Source organism: Berghia stephanieae, chromosome 3 (assembly GCF_034508935.2).
Source record: "Berghia stephanieae isolate SIO BIC M18660-M18661 chromosome 3, UCSD_Bste_1.3, whole genome shotgun sequence".
Lineage (NCBI taxonomy): Eukaryota > Metazoa > Mollusca > Gastropoda > Nudibranchia > Aeolidiidae > Berghia > Berghia stephanieae.
In genome coordinates this window covers 5,375,319-5,403,109 of record NC_088362.1, presented here as the reverse complement: position 1 = coordinate 5,403,109, position 27,791 = coordinate 5,375,319, and the positions used below count along the sequence as shown (strand labels likewise).

General features: G+C 35.4%; 1 protein-coding gene across 2 annotated transcripts; it reads left to right on the top strand.

Annotated features, from left to right (window-relative positions):
• Positions 1-237: 237 nt before the first annotated feature.
• On the top strand, positions 238-27,791 carry LOC144967065 (uncharacterized). Of its 2 annotated transcripts, XM_078903875.1 has the most exons (16): positions 241-354; positions 5,947-6,026; positions 6,865-6,950; positions 7,301-8,127; positions 10,671-10,871; positions 11,711-11,905; positions 14,561-15,169; positions 15,944-16,155; positions 16,535-16,690; positions 17,343-17,475; positions 17,798-17,974; positions 19,775-19,801; positions 21,174-21,359; positions 22,108-22,188; positions 23,469-23,665; positions 27,691-27,791. In XM_078903875.1, the coding sequence occupies exons 2-16, from the start codon at positions 5,947-5,949 to the stop codon at positions 27,695-27,697; spliced, it is 3,174 nt and encodes a 1,057-aa protein (XP_078760001.1). In that variant the 5' UTR covers positions 241-354; the 3' UTR covers positions 27,698-27,791. The 2 variants fall into 2 exon arrangements, with proteins under 2 accessions (XP_078760002.1, XP_078760001.1); XM_078903876.1 differs by lacking the exon at positions 19,775-19,801 and having other exon boundaries at positions 238-354.

The window sequence follows — 27,791 nt, the reverse complement described above, 5'->3', positions numbered from 1 at the left end:
GATCAATAGTGTATTGGAATGAATTATACAATGAACGTTTAATCGTTCTTAATTCAGCAGTGTAGCTGAAACAAAACCATGACTGGGTTAAAATATGTTGTTATATTTAAGAAAAATATAAAACAGCTTCTTTAGTGCAGGAACTTTTAAAATTTTCATTAATTAAAAAAAGACAAGCGAAAAAAATAATCGTTTGACTATAATTAATGTTTATTCTCTTTTGTTAAAAATTGTATCGGCACTACTTTCTCTTCCTTTTAATGGCGGCAACCTTGTTTTCTACAGGATAGCGTCGCTTAGTGATCCCGGCACTTTGACTTTACACTATTCCAGTATATTTGCAAAATTGGCAAGGTAAATAACTTTTAGCTCGCTACTACTCATGATTTTGCATTTACAAGTTGTTTAAATGTTTGCATTGCTTAATTTGCACTCCCGCTTTTTGAAATTCAAAGAGCGACGTCTGCTTATTTTGCGTTTTTTTTTCTCTCTTGATTATGATTCAACAATCCAAACTCAAACCTCAAACTCAAACTCAAATGCGGCCGTGCGTTAATTTTTTGTTTTAAATTAGAATATTTATTATTTGTTTATGCTTTGATTTTTGTTTTTTGAAAAATATTTAGATACATCCGTATTTACATAATATTATTGTTTTGTAGGCATCAGTATCAGTATCAGTAGGCACTTGCAAGAAGTAGCTCTCGTGAGTTGAAAACAGGCGAGGATTTCTGTTTCCGTTTTTGAGGGGAAAAAATTTAGGAGTGATTTTAAAATGTTCATTCTTCTTTCTCAATGGAATGAAATGGCATGTATTATAGAGAGCCTCGCCTTTGGCCTACCAACCTCCGCTGCACGTCCAACTCGCCTTGAGCATGCATTCACGTAAAATATAAAGATTTTTTTAAAAAACCTACCTCTGTTTCAAAAACTAGCATCTTTCACCTTTCTAAGAAACATTTTGATTTTTCAGAACTTTAGTTCGTTAAAAAAATACCGGCCAATCTGACCCGTTGAGTCGAATGAAAACGAAATTTTGTTGTTTACATGGTTCAAAGGAAATGTCGTAAATAAGCTTTCATGGACTTCCTGTGTTGTTTTTACAGTGTCACGTGACCTTTTTGAGAAATTTGTCGTCTGCTACAAATAATTAGACCGGTAGGGGGTAGATATTTTCGTTGGCGAAGAGAAAAAGTGAGTATTATTTCTTGGACTTGTAGAGAGGCCTAGGGTCCACCAGCAGTCAAGTTGATTGAATAAAAGAAAAAAAGGCCTTTTTTATCCTCCGCCACCACCACCATGAGAGTGGAGGGTGAGGGGGGGGGGGGGGGGTGTTGCATGAAGACGAAAGGGAGACGTGGTGACCTTGGGTGACGTAGAGCATCTCAAGGATGCTGGCAGCAGTTGCAGGTGTTCTTAACCCCTTAACGGCGAAGCTAATTTTTTGCTTTTAGATAATAGTTTGCTTTTATCTTTATTATTGTTAACGGGGAATACAGCATTTCCACCAAGAGAGCAGTCAGACTATCGCAACTCGGACTTCAATTGTCTATAATCATTTTGCCGTTACTTGTCTTTTGATGATAGAAGATTTGGTGTTAGGTCAAAGATCGTATTTCGCCGCTAAAAGGTTGCATTGCTACTGGATTTGCTCCCCCCCCCCCCCCCCCACCTTTTTTTTTTCTTCTTTTTTTTCACCTTAGTATTGTTGATTGCTATTTCCTTTTTTATGATTAGCAAGTGCCGTAGGAGTCTCACAGGATGCAGGAGTACTGCAATTAACCCTTTGCCAGCGACACTGATTTTTTTTGTTTTCAAATAATGGTCTTCTTTTATATTATTTTTTAACGCAGAAAAACAAAAACGTTTCCACCATAAGAGCAGTAAGAATATTGATAAAAAGCGCTTTGAGCACGTTGGGTGGATATTGCCCTATATAAAAGCTCATGTTTTTAAATTGTATTTTGTTTTTTGTCTTTTGATGAAAACGGTAAGATTTTATTTTTGGTCCAAGTAAGATTGATATTCGCCTTTAAAAGGTTAAGTTGTTTTTTTTTTTTTTTCAGGTTTTTGTTTTTTTTTCAAATGCCTAGTGAGAGAGAAAAAACAAAACAATCATACATGTATCTGCAAACAGCAGAACGTTTTCATTTTACAATGAGATGGGAAGGGGAAGGGATAACATTATGACAAAAAAAAGAGAGAGAGAGATGGGCGGGGGAATGGGGGGGGGGATAGTAAGGGGGAATGGGAAAAGATGAAAGAAACAATGGGTTGCCTGATGATGTAGATCAAAGGATTGTTACAGCGGTGTTCACGGTGCGTACTTCGTGAAACTTTAACCTTTTACAGTGACAGTTTTTTTTCTGCAGATTGCTTATGCAGAATAAATCGTTTCCACCAAGAGAGCAGTAGTAAGAGTATATTTCGACTCGGGCTTCAATTAAACTATAAATCGCAAAGCTTGTCTTTTAATGATAACATTAAGACTAAGATCTGGAGTTTGGGGAGTGTAAGATGGAATCTCGCCAATAATGGTTAAAATTGTTTTGATTTTTAAAAATATAACACACACACACACACACACACACACGAGCGTGCGCGGTCACGACAACGAGGACCATCTATTGCATGTGTTGCAACGGTAAATCAGTTTACGTGTACGTAGATCCTGAGGCGAGATGCCCCGTTACCGTGTACGCACCCCCCCCCCCCCCAAAAAAAAAAAAAGAAAGAGACATACACACACACGCACATACACATACACACACACACACACACGCACGCAGTCTCGCATCCGCTACGAACTAATTTTGCGCACCAATTTTTACTGCACTAATGCACCAAATTGCATTTGGTTTGGCCACTTGGCCTCCTGTAACCAACTTTTTGGCTTCCTCTGATTTTCCCCGTTATATCGTTTTACTCTGGTACCGGTAAAACTTATTTTATTTTGCAATCTAAATATCTAAATGCAACACGTGCTAACGCCACAGATTGCATTTGCTAATGCTTCTATATATACGAATTTTCCTTATCCTATCTAAAGAGTTTTCGCGAGGCTAAGGTGGGTTTGGTGGTATTTGGGCTCCTGCCGAGGAATCTGGCCTCTTGCTATAGCTAGTTTGGTCTCTTACTCAAAAATGATCTGGCAACCCTGCCTGGCTAGGCGGAACCTTGATAACAGAAACGGGACCCACTCGATTTCGCGAGGAATTAAACATGAAAACAATTAGGATATAATTTCAACACAACTTTTGAAATTCATCAAGGATTGTCCATTACCGAATGTTTTTTGATAGAAAACAAATGCATCTTCAAATCTAAACTGCTTTTGACGGTAAGTGGTAAGTTTTTATTTATTTTTCTGTCCAAACGAATGATTTGTCCTGGTTATAGAAGCTAAGTATTGGTAACACCGGCTCAGCTCTCTATATCATTGGAAAGGGCATAAAATTCTACATACAATGATGCTAATATTATTATCTTCTAATATCATGATTTTGAGAAATCTTTGTGTAAAGAGAGTATATGTGTTTAAACGCTTATAACTTTTAAACCAGAGATGGTCCTTCTTAATACAAAAAAAGTCCTTCTGAGATACATATTAAAGTAGCTTCTAAAAATTTCAGAGCAAAATATGTTTGCACTCAAAAGTTAGAGCTCCCCAAAAAAACAGTAATTGGCCTCGATTGTTTACAGAAGCTGCCATTTTCTTATACTGATTCACTTCCTGTCGTCTGCTGCGTTTGAGAGATAACTTCGTCAATCCACATCAAAACTTTACATCTTTATATCTTACGATATATTCCATTTATGGAAGTTATTTTTGTTTTAAATTATTCAATTAATTGGCGTTTTCGTGTCCATGTATTCATTTTAAAATTTACAATTCTCTTCCTTTTTTTTCCGATTGATTTTTCACTGTTGATTTTGACGTTTTTCATCCTTTGACGGACGTCTGTCCAATTTTGGGGAACGGGGGAGCGGAAGTTTTTAAAATCACCTATTTTCGATCATTTTAAACACTAATACACCACCTCAAACATTTATCAGTCCATATCTCTGCTTTTATGAGGTCTATTTTCATTTTGAAAAGTTCAAAGTGAACAACTAAATGACGCCGATTCAGTGGTGTATTTGGTCTATCTACATGTGAATAAATATTTAATTGTCGACTTTCCAAAATTCCAATAGGTCATTCATTTGCATGTCGTGATCTATTTTTCCTTGATTTCAGCTGTTTCAGCTCTAAACTATACCTTTCTCTCTCAATAAATAAATATTTTGCTGTTTGCAATGTATTACAGAGATGTTGAATTACTACATGTAAAAATTTCAAAGTTGTATCTGAAGCCGTTTCTGAATTATACTTGATTATCCATTGGGTTGCTGTGTTTTGGTCACATATTTTCCTATTAAGCTTCTATAGAGATTTTTCACCACATAAAAGGTCATAACTTTTTAACTAGTTGAGATAGAGCGATATTTTTTTCACTTTTGTAAATGTTTCACTCCCCTTTATTTTTCTACGCTAAAATAATACCGATATCACTATTTTGAAAAATTCTTGCAAGTGCCTAGTATCAGGTATCATCAGTATCAGTGAGTTCAGTTCAGCGCTGTCACGGACACTGCTGACACTGACACTGTCATAGTCATGTCCCCTGCCAATATAACGATGAACGCAGACAGTCTGCCAATAACAATATTATACACAGACGCTTTTAACGTTTATCCACATTCCAAATATATGGAAACTTACGTATTATTGAACTTGGCAGTTTAGTGAGCAGCAGCAGTGGCAGGCAAATTGTGACCCAGCTCGCCCAAGGAAAGTTGTGACTGGAAATTGCCGTTCGCATTTTGGGGGGGTTCAATTAAAGATGCATAACTTCGTTATAAAGAGGAATATCGCAGATATTTTGGTATCATTATTTTCGTCTTTTCGTCTTTCAATTTCCTTTTAAACGATGTCAATTAACGAAAAATCCATTAAAAATTCCAGAAGTTGTATGAAGTTAAAATTTGGCAATTTTCAAATGCATTTATTTGTTTATTTACAGCGTGTGTTTTTAAAATATAAACGCTTGTTTTTAGAATAACATGTAAATCTTATTCATGCCAATTTTCAGGACACAACTTCCAATCAAAATTAACCCCATCCATACACAGAAAAATTGGAATACACCCACACACTGGAGTTGTAACTCTGGTGTGTCATTGACTTACATTCGGGTTTGTTTACCGTACCACCAAATTTAAATCTGTCGACACAGATCATTAAGCAGCAGTGGTGGTGAGAGTGTGAGCCAAATTGTGATCCACTTAGCCATAGGAAAGTTGTGACTGAAAATCGGGGGAAAGGGGTTTCAATTTTTTGTTTTTAATTCATAACTTAACGTTGTTTTGAAAACCAACTTCAACTTGTTTTTTCACCAAAAAATGACTGTTGGCACTGACTGTAACACCAGTCGGTCATCTTGCTTTATTTACCAATCTTTACTGTCTCTTTAGCCTTCCTTAGCTATTTTTGCTTCTTGCCATATATTGCAAATTAAAAATATAAAAAAAAAAAAAGCTTTTTATAAAGCGCAATATCCACTAGACATGCCCAAAGCGTTTTACAAGAGCTCCCTGGCCAACAGCAACAATTAACATAGAACGGGACATGACACCTGAGTATGGTGAGAGATTGTGAGTAAAGAGCCTTTTCCAAGGCGTCGAGCGAGGCTTGAATCCAGGACCATCCGATCCGAAAGCGAGTGTTAGCAGACCACATAGCCACACTAAAATTAAAGAACTGGGTGCGTAAAAATAAGGGGATTGGAATTGAATAGCATCCATCTTTTTCTTGAAGGTTCAAGTATGTTGTGTACTGAATCAATTCAGTTTGAGCAATATTTCTTTCATCTTTATGGACATTGAATATATTTTCTTTTACAGATGCCAAGAGTTACACGTCGAAGTTTGGCCTCTAAAAAAGAGGAAGAGGCAACACAGCCAGCCCAAACTGGAGGGAAAAGGTATAAGAATAAGACCAAGCTGCAATCTGTCCGTTACAAAAGCTTCTAAAATTTTGCTATGGAATCTTCTCCAAACTGCAAAATTTGAATGGGGTTTTGTTTCTTGAGCTTTTGAGCTTTTATATAGCGCAATATCCACTAAACGTGCTCAAAGTGCTTTACAAGGGGTCCCTGGCCAACAGCAACACATAATATGTAGGACGAGACATGACGCCTGTCAGGTGATATTACAAATTTTTGGGACAGAGACAACGCTGTTAACGGCCAGGTACTCATTTTACACCTGCGTACGGTGAGAGAATGTGAGTAAAGAGACTTCTCCAAGGACTCAACTATGCGCCGAGCGAGGCTCGAACCCAGGACCTTCCGATCCGAAAGCGAGTGTCATACCACTAGACCACATAGCCGCACATAGGTGGGGGAATTAGGATATATCAGGCCTGCCTATTACTATGAACAATTTAAAGAATTGTTAAGTTTTCAAACTTTTTTCCTATCTATTTATTACATAAGTCTGGAATAAGCTACCACAGTACAACATGGCACGTAACAAGAAAGGGGAGGGGGTTGGGGGCGGGGGACAAAGACCACAGTGCAATGCCTTGAACCAGAAAATTTGGTATCAGAACACCTATATTGAATACTTAAAAGAGTAGGGAAAGATTGTGAATTTATGCAATTAGTAGTACAGTCCAAACATCGCATTATTATTATTATTATTATTATTATTATTATTGATTTTGTTATTGTTAATTTATTGATTTTTTATTAAATTTATTTATTGTATTTGATTTTTTATTATCAATTTTCTTTTTTCTTTATTTTTTTGTTTGAATAGAGGGTCCAAAAAGGCAGAACCTGTAGAGGAACCAGAGCCTATTGGTGAGCCAGCCCCTTCAAAGACACCTCGTTCAACTGGCAGAGGTACTTGATAACATTTGACCAAACCCTTTATGCCTTAATTTATATTTGTGCTATGTGTTTCAGTGAAATACTCACAACAATGGCCTGTCAGATGAAACACACAATAGAAAATTATGTGTAACCACTTTAACGTTTATAGTCTTATTGATATCTTTAAATGAGAACTAATCAGTCAAGAAGCAGTCTAAAAATGATGACAAAGAGTTAAGTGAAGTCAACTTCATTCCTTCTGTTAAATGAATATCTTTAGTCAATAATGAATAAACATAATGAGAAGAGAATTCTACAAATGATACTTTAGTCAATGTTAACCAGATCTCACAATCTTATGACCTTACCACACTTTTCAGGAAAAGGAGCTGCAGTTAAAGAAGAACCGCCAAAGGGAAGAACGCCGAGTAGAGGCAGAGGTAAAAAGCAAGAAGAGCCAGAAGAGGAAATAGAGGAGATAGAAAGCCCAGCTCCAAAGCGAGGAAGAGGGAGGGGTAAAAAAGATGAGCAGGAGAATAAGGTAGTGGAAACCTCACCAACGAAAAGGGCTGCTCGAGGGGGACGTGGCAAAAAAGAGGAGGAGTCAGAAGAGGAAGAAGAAGATGAAGAATTGCCTCCTCCCAAAAGGCAAGCTCGAGGTGGAAGAGGTAAAAAGGAAGAGGAAGAGACCCCATCTGCTAAAAGGGCATCCTCTCGTGGTGGGAGAGCCAAAAAAGAAGAATCAGACGATTCTGAAGTGGCAGAAACTCCTACTCCAGAAAAGACACAGCCTAAAGGTCGTGGAAGGTCAGCTAGAGGGGCCAGGAGTTCTCAGCCTGAAGAAGTTGAGGAGGAAAAGGAAGCAAAAGAGGAAGAAGCAACTCCTAAAGGCAGGCAAAGTAGAACCCCCACTGGTAGTGGCCGACGAGGAAGGGGTAAGAAAGAAGAGGTTAGTCCTGCTAAAACTCCGTCTCCTGCGAAGGAAAAATCTGCTGCTGAGGAAGTGAGCGAAGAGCAAATAGAAGCAGCTGATCAAACTGCAACGAAAGATGAAGAGGCGAAATCAGAAGAGCCGCCCAAATCAGCGATGGATGATTCAGAGAGTATGGAAATTGAATCTAAGGACAAGACGGCAGATGAACAGAAAGAAGATATGGTGGTTGAGTCTACTGAAGCAAAGACAGACGTCAACACTCCTGATGTTGAGGTAATTTCATAGCTATTATTTTATAAAGTAACGGGGATATGTCAATTCATTTTTGTCACCAGTGTCTATCATGGGTGCCAGTTTTCCGGTTCATGCCGGAATTCCGGTTTCGCGATATCTCGAAGTTAAATACCTCCGGTTTCAGTGTTTTGAGTAAAATAACCTAATAGCATCGGTAAAAATTTGAAAACGTGATTCAGAGACCTTTTCAGTGTATAGAGGTAGAATTATTATAAGTTGGTTTTAAAATCAAGTTAATTTCCTCATTGTGTCAATATGTTTGCCGTGTAATCATTGAATAATGGTATAAAAACAGTGATGAAATAAGAGTAAAGTTTAGGCCGCATTTTCAGTAGGAACATTTTCAGGTTTGGCAAAGTATCGAGATTTTAGTTTCAGGTTTCAGCATTTCTTCCTGCTGGCACTCATGATGTCTATATAATGAACTCACAATACTGAATTCTGCCATATTAATTGCCTTGTTTTATATTGATTTTTATTTTTCATTATTTTTTTTTATTGATTCAAGAATTTTTTTTTACCTGATTTCAATTCTCACTCCATATCACACTCACCATTTCCATGTTCCATATTTCTAAATATGATATTACAGAATGGTCCAAGGGGAAGAAAGATATATAAGCGTTTCACAACTTTTTTTTTTACCTGCCTCATCAGTCAGGAATGAACCAGATAAAAAAATATTTATTCTAAAGCTAAAATGGTCAGAAATAGATAATCTAAGTTTTATGAAGCATAGGTATAAGGAACAAGTCTCTCTCTCCTAAATGAAAGTACACTCACATCTCTCTAATCCGGAATTCCACAAACCCAATGTCTCTATTATCCAGACTGGGTACCTGGGGACGGATTATTATTTTCTTCTTTATTTGTCCACTTTAGAAACGGATTCAACTCTCCTGATCAGGCCTGTAAATCTTCCGTCTATTGTCGGATTTCCGACAGTACGGTTTTGCTCTATAAGTGCTGAAAAAGATAAAATAAAAGATAATAGTAAAAATAAAATTCGTAACGCCAAAGAACAGAACCAATAAAAAAAGAAAATAATAGACTTTTATTTCGTTCCTCGAAAAAATTAGATTTTTATTCCGTTTCAAATGCCGACTTAAAAAAAAAACAAACCAAAAACCTTTTTATTTGTCGCATCAAAGACAAAACATGCCGTCTATCAGTTAGCTATAATATTATCATGCCACCTACACGCTCCGCTAGACGTTTATGTATCCACTGCTTGGTTACTGTCCACAGCCAGCGAGAGAGAGAGGTCGCGGAGTTCGCGCGAGTCGTCTTCACACACACCTAGTCAGTAAATAACGCACACACAGAAGTGTGTCGAACTGGACCGGAAGGTTTCTCTCTATTTTGCTACCGACACACATGCATATCTCCGGTTCTTATTTCTCAGTCTCTTTATTTCTTTGGTTCAGTCCCGATGTGAACCGGGAAAAAAATAATGCGAAATAATTATTTTTCTTCGAAAGCTCTCACACCACCGCACCACCACTTTCTCATACTTTTCTTCTTCTTCGTCTCGTCTTCTCTTCTTCTTCTTCTTCTTCTTCTTCTTCTCTTCTTCTTTTCTTCTTCTTCTTCTTCTTCTTCTTCTTCTTCTTCTTCTTCTTCTCTTCTTCTCTTCTTCTTCTTCTTCTTCTTTTCTTCTTCTTCTTCTTCTTCTTCTTCTCTTCTTTTCTTCTTCTTCTTCTTCTCTTCTTCTTCTTCTTCTTCTTTTCTTCTTCTTCTTCTTCTTCTTCTTCTTCTTCTTCTTCTTCTTCTTCTTCTTTCTTCTTCTTCTTTTCTTCTTCTTCTTCTTCTTCTTCTTCTTCTTCTCTTCTTCTTCTTCTTCTTTCTCTTCTTCTTCTCTTCTTCTTCTTCTTCTTCTTTCTTCTTCTTCTTCTTCTTCTTCTTCTTCTTTTTCTTCTTCTTCTTCTTCTATAAGAATTAATCCAAGTAAACGAAAGAATCAGCGTAAACATTTAACACAAACAGGAGTGAAGACACACATCCTTCAAAAGGGTAGGAATTGTTCTCTTCCTTTCATTTTACAACTAACTCAGACCTGGGACCTCAAATAATTGGGATTTTTTTTTTTTGATACCATAAAATAAGGACCTCGTTATAAATAAGTAGGGTAAAGTGACATGATTTGACTAGTCAATTGACGTGTCATATCTGTGTTGTGTCCATATTTTTGTCCTGTTGTGTCTATTTTCGCGTGTTCAAAAAGTTCTGACAATTTTTTCACCAACCATTTACAGGCCTGCCTGATGTCTCTGTAATCTGATAAATGATAAATAATGAATTTATATAGCACCTAAACATCCATGTTAATCGTGCTCTGCTCTGTACATTCTGGGACAAGTACGGATTGGAGAGATGCGACTATTTGATTTTAATTCAAATTTTATGATTTAAGTGTACAACTCAAATTTTAATCATAACATTCATCATGCCCAATAAAACTGTTTTGAAACTGATATGTGTATATAAAATAAATAATGATTGCATTTCCTACGTATATATAGGAACGCAGCATGGAGGCAGAAACTGAAGTTGGTAAAAAGAGAAAGCTGGAGGAGGAAGACACTGAAGCTCATAGTAGCCCCAAAAAAGCCAAAGTGACGGGCACATCTCAAGAAAAGCTGGCTGGTGAAGATGAGGCCGATATTATTTCAGATTTTGTGGTTGTTAACAAGGAAGATGTCCCTGCAGCTGATAGCAAAGAGGTAACAGAGGCTTAGAGTTTCCATCTTAAATATAAAATTTTTGTTTGGATCTTATGATTAGTCAACATTAAAACAGTGCATAGAAGTAAGGTCTTTTTTTGTTATTCAGTGATGATAATCTTCCACAGAATTCCGGGATTTTGGTATTTTCTCAGAAATTTTTCCACTGTTTTTTGCAGCGTCAAACATTTTCCTTTTATAAGCGCTTAGGCCACTAAGTGGAGGATCGGTGGAAAAATCATCATTATGTCTTGTGTCATATTATGACATCTATGCTCAGTTGCATGAATTTTGGTGACACTCCCATTTTTGTGACGTCAGGCTAGACATACAGGCACCGAATGTCTAAAGGGACACAAGACCAGTGATGGTCTTTGATTAGTTGAAAGGGAAAGGGATGGAGCTAATGTTTTTTTTTTTTTATTATATATATATATATATATATATATATATATATTATATATATATTATATATATATATATATATATATATATATATATATATATAATATATATATATATATATATATATATATATATATATATATATATATATATATATATATATATATATATATATATATATATATATAATATATATATATATATATATATATATATATATATATATATATATATATATATATATATATATATATATATATATATATTTATATATATATATATATATATATATCTATATATATATATATAGCTGTGGCGTGAAGTAGTTGTCCTTTTAATTAAAAAAGAAAAATCAATTCATTAACTATTCTCGCAGAGTAGTCTCTCCTCCCCTCCTAGATAACCTAATTCTTTTTTCTTCTTTTTTTTTCTAGGTAGAAGAAGCCTTACCACAACCACCCATTGAGGAGGAAGAGGAAGTTTCAAAAGAGATGGAAGCAAATGATACAACGACCAGCCCCCCACCTTGTGAGACAGAAACTCTTGCTCCATCCAAGATGGTGGCTCCGATTAATGTTGTGCCTCTGACAGAGGCAGAGTTGGCAAAGCAATACAACCCTACCTTAAAGGTAAATATGTGCAGATGGAAACTTCGAAACAGTGATACCTGCCGGAAATGTCAGGCAGTCCCAGAGACCAGCGATCACATCGTCCTCCACTGTCCAGTCACTAAACTTGAAGGTGGCTACGAACCCGTCCTTAGGGCGGAGGAAGACTTTAGAAGCTGGGTTGACGAAGTAAATTTGGAGGTGTAGCTATACGCTACTTTTACTAACTCTTTACTATTATCCAATGTTGATGGTTTTCATCGGATCCGCAGAAATCCGCGATTTTTTAGTCAGAGGAGGAATTTCCTCTTTTTTTTAAAAAGTTGTTTCCCTCAATCAAATGTACTGGCAGTGAGAGATTTGATGTGTGGTGGAACAAATAGGTGCAATTTCCCACTCTCTAGAAGTTAGCTAGAGTATCAATGATAGTTTATCATCTCAATTGCTCTAAAAATGTGCGTGGGGGGGGGGGGGGGTGAATGCTGTAAAAATAAAGGGGCTTAAGGGGATGGGCGGGTCCTCGATTGTCAAAAGTCGAGTAAAATATCGATTTTGAGATTTTTTTATTTTTGAAAAGTTTGAAACCTTTGCTACATGAAAATGTGTTTGTTGACTCTCAGATGGGTCAGTTTAGGTCCAAACTGACCTCTTGAAGTCCAAGGGGATCAGTAAATATAATGTTACAGCCTGGCTTGACAGCGAAAAAGCCATATAAACATTAGGCCAATATGAGCAGAAAACATCGATAATGATAGGCAAGTTTGGTATCGATAGTTTCGTCTATTTTTGGTCTATATGAAATGCCCACTGTCAAGGTCTTCGGTCTATCTATATTTAGTCAAGAGCCTTTCCAAAAAACCCTTCTCTGACCCAATTGTGAGGGGTTGACTGATTGTAGTAAAATCGTGAGTAATTGTTGTGACCTTTGCCTTGCTAGCGCTGTTCTCATTGGCTGTTCAAAATAGTCGATGATAACATGACTTGATATTGCTTTCTGAGTGGTTAGCGGGCGAGTCAAAGTTCATGCTTTGACCTCATCTTCGCATGCGTCGCATGTAAACATTGTTATTCTGTGTGTGATTTTTCTTCTTCCCGGGGACATAAAAGTTTTGTTTTGTAAAAAGTACCGACACGTACGCAACAAGTATGCCTAGAAAGACTCGAATCGTACGACTTGCAAAATCAGCAGCTCGAACAAGATGGGAACAGTAATATTATTGTGAATTTTTTATAGATAGAATTTGTCACTCCTTCGTAACATGTTGCAAAATGAAAAAGCGCTGAGGTCTCTAAATGAAATGAATGGAGTTACTGTCGAGCTAGACTGAGTATTGGTTGTAAACGAATGAGCGAGAGGTTTGTTATGCACTTGAGAATGAGAGAGGAGAGAGAGAGAGAGAGAGCGCAAAATCCACTAGCTGTGCTCAAAACGCTTTACAAAGGGTCCCTGACCGACAGCAACACGTAAAATGTAGAACTAGACATGACGCCTGTTAGGCGATATTACAATTTTTCCGACAGCGACAGCACTGTTGACGGCTAAGTACTCATTTTACACCGAATACGGTGAGAGAACGGGAGTAAATATTCTTCTCCAAGGACTCAACTATGCGCTGAACCAGGCTCGAAACCAGGACCTTCCGATCCGAAAGCGAGTGTCATACCACAAGACCATATAGCCGCTCATAGCTTAGATAGATAGATAGATAGATAGATAAATAGATAGATAGATAGATAGATAGATAGATAGAGGAGAGAGAGAGAGTGTGTGTGTGTGTGTGTGTGTGTACGTACGTGTGTGTGTGTGAAGCCGAGAAAAGGCAAGGCAGGAACAGGAGGCTGAAGAGGGAGGGCCTGCACATCAAGCAGGGTCATTTTGACGCATGAATGCATGATCTTGTCGGAGTTTCCTGTGCTTATGCGTTTTTCTCTGTTTGTGCCTTTTCTACCTTTATTTTGCTACTCTTCCTTTATTTGTAAACATTTTTGAATGATTTTTCGCATGTGCATACAGTATTACTAGCTTCATAAAACTGAGCATTTGTATTTCAGATTTATTTTATTAATTTTGCGTAAATTAGGGTCAAAAGTCCAAAAATGGGTCAATTTTTGATGTTTCAAAATTGATGAACTTTGAAAATCAATAAAAATAATACTATTGTAGATATTAGAAAACCGATGCTTAGCCCAAATGAATGGCTCAAATACTACTTGTATACCTATTTTCATGTCAATAACTTGTCATTTGGCGAAGCCTTAGCATTTTGAAAACTACATCATTATAGGCTATCAAATTTCAAAATGGCGGCGTTACCATGGTAACCAAAAACTGAAATTTAGGTTTTCAATTTTTTTTCCTCTAATTAGGATGTACATAACCTAAAATTACCACTAAAAGTCAGCTACTTATTACATTTTAGAATTTCGCCTTCAGGACCCGCCCATCCCCTTAAAGGCAATCATTCAAAATTTTCCCCCCTTTTCAGTTTATGGCACCATCAGCACTGATTATCATTTTGATGCATGTACCAGACACAGAGTTTAGCATTCAGAAGGTTATTTGAGAAAATATTTTATACAACTTGCTATTTTCACCTTTTTCTCTTGTAATTCTTGATGTCTGATGTTTAGGTATTGTTGCTTCATTATCAACTTTTCATTATATATCACCTTTAGGACAGAGATGATAATTCCTCCATGATGGTTGAAGTTGGAAGTGAGGCAGCTTCAGACGTTGGCAGTGTGTCTAGAAATTTTGATGTAAGTGAAATGACTGCCATGGATCAGCCTGGTCAGGATGACAGTATTGCATCTTCAGATGTCTCCGATACTATGTCATCGTCGTCCAAGCAGACAGAATCTACCACAGCTCCGACTGCTTCCAATGAAATTCCCCTACCACCACCACCACCACCACAACCGACAGCAGCCTCAGCACAATCTACACCAGTTATCGAAATGGCATCCATACCACTTCCTTCTGAAAAATCTTCCCCTGTTCAACAACAGTCACAGACACAGCAGTCTACGACTAGCCCTGTTCAGTCATCGACACCTGCCCCAGCCCAAATACCAACCCCACCAACAGCCCTAGCCCAAGTGGCCGCCCCAACATCTAACACGAATCCTCCAGCCCCTCAGGTTCAGGTAAACTCGATCCCAGTTCCACCAGACTATAACATGAGCAATTCTTCGTCTGGCCAGCCACATGCCAATCCACCCCAGCAACCCATCCCTGTAGTCCAGCCACCACAGAATGTCACAGAACAAAATGGAGCTTGTAAGGTGAGATTATAAGGTTTTAGGGGGAAAATATGATGTTTTAATAATAATAATAATAATATATCTTTATTATCCCCAAAAAAGTGGCAATTTGTCATTTGGTTACACATTTATAATACAATATTGACATAGACACACTCACACTCTTAACATCTATGATTTATTATATTTTTATTTGGGGGGGGGGGGGGAGTAAATATATATCAGAATTTAATCCCTCCGTTGTCCATGGTGTTCAAAACTGGACTGGAACTTTTTTTACCCACCAAGTACTTCATAAGATGGGATTTGCCCAAATTTTGATCTCATTTTTGCGGATTCTGCCAGACTAAAAAATACTTCCGATTTTGACCTTTAGTCGGTTTTACAAGTGGTTTGAAGTAGAGCTATCTGCTGACTTGTTTAAAATATAATCAAAGGTGCTATTTCAAATCTTTTCCATTGATTCAAATTTTTTATAGGGTCGATGTATATAAACATATTAATTCTTTTATTTATAAAGTGTGCAGTATTTTGTTTAATAAATTGTGCCTCTTCAGAATTACCTCTATTTTTTTTTTCAACTTAGACTTGGACCGCTATATTTAAATGAGTGCACTACTTTTTAAAAACATTTTTGTTTTAGTTGATTTTATGAGCTCCCTTATATTAATTCAAAAATTTCCTTTTGGATGAATAAAGTACGTTATTATTATTATTATTATTATATTATTATTATGGTATTTTTTAAGCAACTTCGAGTTTTAAAGTCTTTATTTTCTTGCCTCTTGGTTGCAGCCCAATGAACAGGTCACGCAGTCCCTTCCTCTTCATACGTCCACGCCTGCCAAGAAACCAGTCACATTGGACAGCAGCTATGTGCCCTCTTCCCCCTCCATCACCCAACGCAAATTTATCTCTAACCGCAGTTTTCCCATTGAGCTCATGGATCCTGCTTTCTGTTTTAGTGTCGTCTCCTACAATATTCTGGCTGACTGCCACTTGAAAAGGTAATAATGAATCTTCCAACTCCCGTTTTAGGCTCATGGATAAATCCTGACAAGATGTAATATTCCTTGGATTTAAAAAAAAATTGTTATTGAGACATTTTCACGTATAAAATGACAAATTTATAGTCTTTAAATAAGCGCTGTTTATTTCTATTGAACTTAGGATAAATATTTGCAGTTCTTGATGCCTTTTTGTTACTTTAATGAGCAGAATTTAATAATGGGGTTTTATTGCTCTTTTAGCTTTGAGAGAAAAATCCCAAATTTTATTGTCTTATCCTGTTTTACTGGCATTGTGAGTTGGCAGTTGTGTATTATATTCTCTCTGATAGGTGCAGACAAGTAGTTTCAAAACTCATATGTTTTTTGTGTGTTTAAGGTACGACTACTCATATACAGAAGCCCAGTATCTGGAGTTATTATATCGCCATCGTCTTATCCTGAAAGAGTTAGATTACTTGGATGGTGATATTGTTTGCCTACAGGAAGTGGATACTAAGTACTACAGTGATCATCTCTTGCCTTCCATGACCAGGTAAAAATTATGATTGATGTTTTGTTTCGTGAAATTCAAACTTTTACGCAATTTGCAGCAGGTTTTCATCATTAATGGCAGGACATCTGATGTGAGATATAGGAAATTTTAAGGGCTTTTTGTTTGTTTTTTTTTTTTTGGGGGGGTTTGTTGCCTCGAGAATTTCATTTTTTGTCTAAACCACCTACTAGCACTAGCACCCATGTATGTGTTCGGTCTACTGACCTATCACATCACCAGTCATACTGTTTTGTGAATTCTTCTGGCTGTCTATAGGTAAAGAAAAAAAAAATCAAACTTTGGAGCTTTGGCTAACAAAATTCAAGCATCTTAATATTTTTTCAAAATTTATATCCAAATACGATCCATTAATTTCTACAGCACCACTGCTCTCCCCATTTAATCTCTTTGTAAGAGAGGGCAAAATTATGATTTTATTTAAGGTCAGTCTGGTATTTTCAATACGTAGCTGTGGCGTTGGGGTTTTAATTATTTTTGGGGGGAGGGGGTTGTTTTTTAAATCAGACTTTATCATTGGAAATGGCTAGGGAATTTCAAAGGTTTTGTTAAGACTATTATAAATATCAATATGAGTGTATTTAAAGGGATTGATTGTAAAAAAGAATATTTGCTTTTTTTAATGTCTGTTCAGTCGAGGATACCAAGGAATGTTTAAGAAAAGGACACAAGATTGGTATGACGAAGGAGAGGCAACATTTGTGAAAACATCCAAGTTTGAGGTGTTGTCCTATGAAGGAATGTCTTTGAAAGATTTGGCTTATGAGGTTGGTGATTTTTTTTTCCAAGTCATTCTTAGTGGAGCTCATTAACTCTCTCCTGACAGATGTTTTTCAAAATTTTTATTGAAATGTCATACCGACACACATATTCAAATGTTTTGCTCAAATTTAAAAGCAATAAGTATAAATATCTCGACTCCATCTGGGATCAATCTTAGTCCCTTTCCGTGTTCTTTGCTGCTTGAAAGCTATATCTTATCTTTTCACTTCTCTATAATTTCTTTTTTTTTAAACTCGTAATGTAAAACCCCTAAAATATAAAACAAATGGATGAAATGTATACATTTCTGTTGGTTTATTGTAATAGGAAATAGAAGCTGCTGGTTTAACGGGAGATGTGTCCAGAGCCGCCAAGAAATATTTGGATAGAGCTGATGTCGTTTTGGTCTGCAAACTCTTATCAAAGAGAACTGGCAAACATTTGACCGTAGGCAACATTCACGTGGTCTACAACCCTAAAGCACCAGACGTTCAATGCATTCAGGTACAGCTTACCTTTTATTTCTCTCAACAATAATTAATTTTTGCTCAATTCTATTTTGTTTTTTTCAACTTAAGATTTGTTTTAATTTTCATTTTCTATTTTAATCCCTTTTTTTTTTTTCTTCAAATTATAAATTATAGATGCAGTTCATTTTTTTTTTTTTTGGGCCCGCTGCCCCAATCCGAATACAACGTGATCTTTTTATGGTGCAACTAAGTGCATACATGCTGAATCTTACAAATTTTTCGTAATTTTACAAATTTTAGACAAATTTCATGGCCAAATACGAAATTTTATGGAAAATTAAGGATTTTTTATTCTTAGTAATACTTAAATGATAATAATAATAAAGATAAGAAGAAGAACAACAACAACAACAGCTACTACTACTACTACTACTATTACTACTACTACTATAATAATGATGATGATAATGATAGTAATATTGTGGTTGTTCATACACAGTTTCAGAAATTACGAATTTCCTTGTCAAATTACTAAAAATTGACATTAAAATTACTAAATTTGACGTTTTCAATTTGGCAAGTCTGCAAGTGAGATGAAGTTTATTGATTTCCCCATGGGTTGCATCATAAAATGATCACCTAGTGTTAGGTCAGCGAGCTGAAAACATGATTTTTAAAGTCTATATGAAGCAGTGATGATAATCTTCCACTGATCCGCGGAATTCCGGGATTTTGGGAATTTCTCAGAAACCTCCAGCTGAATTTGCAGTGTCGAGCATCTTCCTCAAAACCACAAAATCACCATTATGTCTTATGTCATATTTTGACACCTGTGCTCAGTCTTGTGAAAGTTGGTGACGGTCCTGTTTAATGACGTCGGGCCAGACGGATGTCACAATTGGACACAGAAGACCAGTGTTGCTCGTTTATTAGTTGATGGTTGAAGAGGAAGGGGAGGGACAAATGGGTCTAGATATTTTATTTCTCTGTTGTAGGTGCCGCCCCCCCCCCCCCCCCCCCCTCTCTCTCCTCTCTCTCTCTCTCTCTCTCTCTCTCTCTCTCTCTCTCTCTCTCTCTCTCTCTCTCTCTCTCTCTCTCTCTATTTCTTTTGCAACCATCCATTAAATCATCTGGTTATACAGAGATAATATATTACAATAAAGCAATAGTGATTGGCTTAGTTTACTCTTTTTTTACCTTTGGACTATGATTTGAAATTTGAGAGATTCTTGGGTTATAGTTATAAGCTGCCTAACCACTAGGTTTCGGTAACAAAGATATTGTAGCCTGGTTTATAAAGTAAAAATCAAATCAAAACAACTCTTTTATTTTGGTCAAAAGTTTATCATAATTTCTTGATGCAGCAAGCGATTTTAATAATATTGTAGGCCTTTAAAATGTTATGTGGAAAGAACATTCATTAAATGTTTGCAAAAAATAAATTTACGTCTAATGATAAAAATGGATTTACACTAGTAGTAGTAGTAGTAGTAGTAGTAACATATACAATACTATATTCCTGCTATTTTTACCTTTTGCTTGTGTTTGATTGATAGACAGCAATTTTCCATCCTCCTTTTTGACAAATTGCTATTATCATCACTGATTAAGCCATTTGAATTTAGTTAATATTTTTTCCCCAAAAGAAATGAGCGTTGTTTCTCAAACGATCATAATCGTGTTCAAATTCAAATTCACTGGTCCAGAGCAACGTTACATATTTAGGCTGGGGGTCATGTGTAAAGTTACCGATTTTGTCGTGAATGAAAATGCTAAAAAATATCTTTTGTCCAATATTATACTGATTCATATTAGTTACTTGTTTCCACAACAGATAGCGAGTGCTGTGAATGAAGTGGTGGTAAGGATTTTATTACTCGCGTTTATTTCATTATTCAGCAAGGGAGTTTTCACTTACTTCTAACACTGTTTAGAGCAAGTCCACCATGCATTTGTTTTGGCAAACATTTTTTTGTGCCGTTCATACAACAGTGATTTATGTTGTTTAAACAATGAATTTAACTAATTTAATTGTTTTTGTTCTATATAATCCAAACTGTTACATAATATTCTTGAACTGAAGCATTGCATTATTGGGGATAGAATTGATTCTGATTGATATCAATTATTGTGTCAATCATTTAAAAATTATTTTGTTTGTTTGTAATCAATTCTACTCCCTGATCAGTATTCCAAATGTGCCAGTCATACCAATAAGTTATGAATCAACAGATTTGGTTTTGGCACCTGTTAGATTTTTCCACAAGAATCAAATTTTGGGCCTGTGTTTACCAAGAAAAGGGATGAAAATGATGAATTTGCTGGCAAATTTATTTGTTTTCAAATTCAACTACACTTCATATGGTCTAAAAAGTTTTCAAATGATGAACAAAATTAAAGGGGTGTTAACATTGTGTCTAAGATCTGTATTTTTCCTCTTTTTAGCTGAAATTTTTAACGTGATAAATTCAATCTCTCTCCTCTCTCTCTCTCCTTCTCTCTCTCTTTCTCTCTCTCTCTCTCTCTCTCTCTCTCTCTCTCTCTCTCTCTCTCTCTCTCTCTCTCTCTCTCTCTCTCTCTCTCTCTCTCTCTCTTTTTTTTCCTCTTCCCCTTAAAAAAGAATATGATTCATTTTATTTCTTGTAAAATTTGCGTCATGAATGATGTTGGCATAAAATCACAAAGGTAGATAGATAGCCTGAGGAGGAAATATTGCATCAGATCTCTCCTACATTTCCAAAGGTCAAATTTAAAAACAGAGTTTGAACATTCATATTTAGTGAAGATTTGGACACTGAATACTCATTTTAGTGTTATATTAAAGTAAGATTTTATATCAGACAAAGATAAGAGACCAATAAACATTTTAAAAAGTAACAGTCTCTTTAGCATGAGCTGTGTTAGAGGTTGTGCCAAAAGAAAAAAACATCAGTGTAAAGTTATTTTTGAAACGCATTGGAATAAATTGTCGCTGGGATGAGTAAGGAATTATAATCCAAACACTGAGAATATACTGCCAATAGTATGGAGAGAGTTGATACTTTGTCCACATTTTTTCAACTCTTTGACAAGCTATTTCTTCATTTTGTTGTTGGACTGGCAGATTTTGGATTATTTTTCATTACTCAACCGAGAGAAACCACAGTCCTTTGAAGTAATTTAATATTGATGCTGTATCAAATGTTACACTAACGACCTTTCAGCACATCCTCATGTAGTAATATCTCATTCAGGTGGCCAGTGCTGTAAAAGACCTTGTATCAAAAGCTGGAAGTGACCTCAACCCCTACATCATTGGCGGTGACTTCAATTCAGAAACGACTAGTCCTGCATACCAGCTTGCAAAGGATGGCTACCTGACAGATGAACACATCCGGGTCTTGCAGAACATTCAGTCTATGGACAACACCGAGGGAACTGTAAGGAGAATAGACCATTTTATACCATTTCACAACATCTGAGAATGTATTATAACCTTAGAAATAGTTTCAATCATGGGTGAAAGTTCGCCGGCATATGCCGGAAATTCCGGTTTTTTAGTAAATGTAAAAATCGCCTTCCGGCATTTTGACTCTTCTGCCAGCTTTATCATTATTGCACCACCGGAACGTTAACTTTTAATACTAGGAAATACCGATGCACCAGTCCTTGTTATGGTTTTGTTTTTTGTTTTTTCGGGGTTTTTTTTTTTTGGGGGGGGGGGTATAAGAAAAATAAATAAGACAAACGGACCACAGACATATATTATTCATTTATTTCCATCCATTGGTTTTGAGTGTGTTGGTTACAATTCTACTCATATTGCATGTTTTGGTTACAGTCATTGATTCACATATACCAGGACTCTTGAACATATTTTTATCTCTCTCATTATTTGTTAACATTGGACCAGTGGCTGTGTGAATGAAGAGACTACAATCTTAACAACTTTTTTTAAGGGGATGGGAATTAGAAGAAAAATAAATAAACGGACCACAGACATATATTATTCATTTATTTCCACCCATTGGTTTTGAGTGAGTTTGTTACAATTGTACTCATGTTGCATGTTTTGGTTACAGTCCTTGATTCACATATACTAGGACTCGTGAACATATTTTTTAAATCTTCAAAATGTACATTTCTTGGGGAGCCAGTTAAACATTTGTTCCAATTATTTTCCCACAGTCCCAGTCCATTATTCACTACTTGTGGAAGGCTTTCCAACATACGTCCTCAAACATGAAAAGTGCCTATGAAACAACTGTGGTGAGTCAAGATTACTCTCTTTTTCCTTTTGAAAATTAACCAGTTAAATGCCTTACTCTGCAAAAACTTGTATTTATAATAAATTCGGCCAGAAAACTCGTCCAAATATCAGTCGATTTAAATGGCCCTCGTCTTGGCAAAGACTCAAACCTGGGGCTTTGCGAAGTTTTTATAAAAAAATAGATATTATTTTCTTTCCATTAAATATTGAAAATATATTTTTTTTAAACAAACGAATCCAATATGACGTGATCAATTGAAAAGGTCTTAACTATTGTAATTGTGCTTGTGTTTTGGGAGGTCAACACAAGTCATGCATGTACCTATAATTCCCAGGGCAGAGAGCATTCATTACATCAGCTATGAATGGCTCTTTTCTTCCTCCTCTTTTGTCAAATAAAAATAAAACTATAATGATTAGATTTACAATTAGAATCTGTTCCGCAAGACAAAATTGTATAATTTGTCCATCAGTCAAAAACGGGGGCCAACTTTTAAAATATAACATTTTATTTCAAGAATGTTAAGCATGGGTCTCAAATTTCCACTTTTCAGGGGATTTGCACTATTTCATGTCCACTGCTATTTTCTTCAATTTGGGTTCCAGGCCCTCATTAGTATCTATACATCTTCAAAAATCATTGTAAACAGTGCGGTTGCAAGGGATTTATCTATGTTTATCGGTTCTTTAACAATTTTTTTTCCTTTTTATAGTATGATTTGTATGTTAAGAATTCTATATTTTACCAGTATTGTAATTAATGAGGACAAATTGCTCCACTTCCTTTATGATAAAATGCGCAATCTGGGCGCAAAATATTCCTCCTTTTTTAAAATTTTGACTTGAGACCACTGATCATGTGTCCCAGTTTTCCGGTTCATGCCGGAATTCCGGTTTCGCGATATCTCGAAGTCAAATACCTCTGGTTTCAGTGTTTTGAGTAAAATAACCTGATAGCATCGATAAAAATTCGAAAACGTGATTCAGCCACCTTTTCAGTGTACTGTGTATTATAAGTTGGTTTTAAAATCAAATTAATTTCCTCATTGTGTCAATATGTTTGCTGTGTAATCATTTAATAATGGTATAGCTAAAAACGGTGATGAAATAAGAGTAAAGTCTAGGCCGCATTTTCAGAAGGAACATTTTCAGGTTTTGCAAAGTGTCAAGATTTTAGTTTCAGGTTTCGGCACTTCTTCATGCCGGCACCCATGCCACTGATTAAGATAATCAAAATATTTTTTTTCACATCCATGTATGCATCACCTGTAATTCCCAGGGCAGAGAGCCAGTCATCACATCGTTGAACGGCATGGTCAAGGCCTGTCTGGATTATATCTTCTACTCGTCATCCACCCTATACACTGTCGGGGCTATGGAGGTCATCGACCCCCAGGTGATCGAGGCAACCGGGGGTCTGCCTACCAAGGACATCCCATCTGACCATTTATCTGTCAAGGCTGTCTTTAGGTTGAAGTGAGTTGTTAGCTACGCTACGCTTAGTTCCCACTCCCCGACACTCCTTACTTACCCACTTTACACACAGAATAAAAAAAAGTACTACTCATTTTCACGTGTTTAAACATTAAATATACATTGAATAATAATCACAACATTGCAAATTTTTATCATCTCTTCTCATTATTTGTTAACATTGGACCAGTGGCTGTGTGAATGAAGAGACTACAACTACAATCTTAACGACTTTTTTAAGGGGTTGGGAGGTCTTCCTATAACGACTTTTTTTAAGGGGTGGGAGGTCTTTCTATAACAACTTTTTTCTTCTTTTTTTATTTTTATTTTTTTGTTTTAGTGGTTGTATCTGACAATTTAATTGATAGATAGAAATTTCTCAGGATTAAGATATATACTGGTATCTCATTTATTTTGACATAGGGATGAGATGTTTAAGGGGCGGTTTGGGTCTAATTATTAGGAAAATCCTTCAAAAATTTGATTTTGAGATTTTGGTGGAAAATGATATTTTATTATCTTAGAAATAATATAATTGAAGTCCAAATTCTTAAAGTAGACTATAAGGCACGACATACACAGTCGAAAATGGTACAGGTAGTAAGAAATGTGTGAAAAACGGGAAGCCATTTTGCTATTTTCTCAATATGTCATTTTTCTAAGGGTATGGGAAACTGTGTCAAACGTTTCTCAGAATCTATTCAATGAAATTGTCTGAAAATTTCCACAGTTATGACAGAGATAATGTATTATGTCACCATAGAGAGATTTTTTTGATAAGATTTGTGAATTTTAAATTATAATCCTAAATCTGAATTTTTTACATCAATTTTGTCATAACATTTTGATTCTCAACTTTGTAATGATCTAATAAAAATTCCATAAGCTAAAGCTGTAAAATCTCTCTATGGTGACACACTATGGTACAATGTTGACAAGAGGGAAGAATATGGAGGTCATTCCTTCATTAGTTTTTGTGGAACGTTTGCCACAAGATTGTTATATTTTTTGATGTCAGACCCCCAAATTAGATCCCAAAATGGGTATCAACACAGATAATTAAAAATTTTCACCATAAATGTTGTTTTTTAACCTATATTGATGATACAGAATGATTAAAACCGCCCAATATAGGTTATTAAATTTTTTTTAGAAAAGACCCAAACCGCCCCTTAAAGGGGTGGGAGGTCTTTCTATAACAACTTTTTTCTTCTGTTTTTTTTTTTTCTTTGTTTTAGTGGTTATATCTGACAATTTATAGATAGAAATTTCTCAGGATTTAGCTATATACTGGTGTATCTCATTTTATTTTGACATAGGGATGAGATGTAAGGATATGTGAATGATATGCCTGATTATAGAGAATTCAAAGATACCCATAAAGCAACAAAATAAAAAAAAATTGACCAAATTTTCTTTATTTTTATGAATTTATAGGACGTGTTCCCATATTCCCCCACTCATGATCTATTCCTGAAGCTAAATACATAGTTTTCAATTCACATAAAACAGGAGTAAATTTATTTTAAAATGGTAGATATTGTTTTGTCTTCAATTGCTGGGCAATGATAGATGGCGATTTCTTCTCAGCTCGAATGATGTCATTTTGATTTATAAGTTCCTCCTTGTATATAGACATTTAGAGCTACAAATTTACAGAGCTGCCAACCTACTGCAAAAAATGCGGAATTGTACGCATTTTCAGTGATTGTACGCTTGTACACATTTCCCCCAAGATTGTACCCATTTTTAGTGTGCAGAGTCACTTCAGTTTTCTTTAGTTGTTATTCATATTATATTACTAGCCTATTGAGAAACCTTGGTGACTAAGTGGATATTCATATATTTTTTGACCAATTATGATCTTCATGCTGGGAGGTAGAATCCTGAAAGGATTGGATTATAGTCTTGGGAACATCATTGTTTCTGCAATTGAGCTTGTGTGGTGTGACTTTATGTAATTATACCTTCCTCTTACTTTCACAATGGTTAGTTTCCATCGATTTCAGAATTGTACCCATTTTTATGAAATCTCCCCCATTTTGAGGTCCCATTGTACACATTCTCATCAGATGGGGTTGGCAGCTCTGAATTTAATCTGTTTTTAAGGATTCTATATATCACAAGCAATATCAGTTAAGGAGTGGTTTCTGAATAATTTTCCATAGGAATTCCAGCATTGAGTCACAAAATTATAGCGATACTAAAGCTGCCGAGAAGCTGCGAACTGAAAATAGTAATAAGCGAAAATGAATATAATAGTTTCAAAAAAGGACAATGTACGAAACACGGAATGTTTTGGGCTCAAATCCCTGCTTTGGCCAACAACAAAAGTAATGTATTTATGTTTTGGGGGGTTTTTTTTTGTTGGCTGAAGAAGGGTTTTGAGCCGGAAATGTTCTGTGTTTGGTACTCTGTTCTTTGTTTATTACTGTCACAAAATTATAATTAAGTAGCCTTTATTTTTCATGTAAAATGTGGACTGGATAGAGAGATTGTCAGCATTTATCTTTATGCTACCATTCAATGACAAGATATTTTTATATTTCTTCATTTTGCTTTGTCAAATATATACAATAATAATTCAGTTATAATCAGTTCAGTAAGATAAAATTATACTTTAATTTAATTTAGAATAATTGAAAGCAACTTTCTTTGATTGATTTTGAAAGCAATTAGCTTTTCATAAAGATAAGTGTTAAGCTGTATCACAACTGTAGTAGTTTAGTATAATGAAGCACATAAATTCTTAATTTTTAGGTTTTAATAGACTGTTTTTTTCCTTCTTTTGAGCATGTTCTTCGTTGTAATAACCATCATAGATCAGAAATGCCAACTGTAGTTGATAATCCTTTTGTTTACTGTTGTATTTTCAAATTTTTTTAACAAAATAATCGAATTAAAGATATTTAATTTATATCCTCTCAAGATTATGTTAAAACAATTTTTTTTCAAATTTATGTTTCATTTTAATTCTTTCCCGCATCAGTTGCCTGTCATTTTAGAGAGTAAATATTATGATGTTTACACAGGTTTAAAATTTATATTTGAAAACACAGTTGGCATGTCTCTTATTTCTAACACATTAACCCACTCACCCATTATCCATATCGTGTTGTATGAGAATAATACTCCTATTAAATGCACATAAACACAAAGCATGCATTACTCTCTCTATCTCCATCACTTGTCGTTGTTTTTCTTTTTTTTTTGGGGGGGGGGGGGGTTTATCAGTAGAGACCTGATGAAAAAACCCTTTCCATTGATTCTAATTCATCCCTTTAATTTTTTTTAAAAAATATATTATATCATCACATTTGATCAGTGCTGGCCTTTTTTTTCACAATAGTTGACTTAGAGCGACATTTTTTTCTTGTATTTTCATTAAATGACTGGAAACTGTTAAGACCTGTCACAAATAATGTACGTAACTACACTTATGTGCATCACAGAGATTGTAATAATGTAAGTTGAAATGGAAGATTAGTCGAGTAAATATATTGATTCACTTTCTATGAAATGATGTGATTATCATTTTTTATTTTTGTAGTATACAAGGAAAAATAAATTACAAAGGTATACTAGCTGCATGGAAATATTCATATATAACCTTCCATCAAGTTCAAAGTTCAAAAACGTTTATTTTAGGCAATTGCCAATGTAACTCTACAAGAATATATTTTCATCAACAAATCAAATAAGTAAATTCAATAATAAAGCAAGGCAAACATTGAAAATACTAATGATAATAACAGTAATAATAACAGCAATAATAATAATAACAATAATAATAATAATATGTTTTATATAGAAAATGCAATAATCTGCGACTTACCTGAAAAACTTTATAATTTATAGGCTGTTTTGATAATAATGTCATGCATTGAAAGATTGGCCACCATTGAAATAATAAACATTCACCATTCACATGACAATATTCCCCATTCTTCCTGTCCCTAATCAGCTCTTTACGTTTTCTTCTATTCGATGTTGTAACCATATATGTATCTATCTCTATCTCATTTCAGGGATTAATCATCGAAAATTTGAGAATGAAGAAAGCACATTTGCTATGGTCTCACATTGTGTGGACTTGATAATAAAGAAAAGTGACAGATTTTCCTCTAAA

Bases quoted from the DNA above. Each gene is read 5' to 3' on its own strand.
- LOC144967065 (XM_078903875.1), top strand. From the start codon at position 5,947: ATGCCAAGAGTTACACGTCGAAGTTTGGCCTCTAAAAAAGAGGAAGAG. The intron at 8,128-10,670 runs GTAATTTCATAG...ACGTATATATAG, and splicing joins TCAACACTCCTGATGTTGAG to GAACGCAGCATGGAGGCAGA. The intron at 15,170-15,943 runs GTGAGATTATAA...TCTTGGTTGCAG, and splicing joins AACAAAATGGAGCTTGTAAG to CCCAATGAACAGGTCACGCA.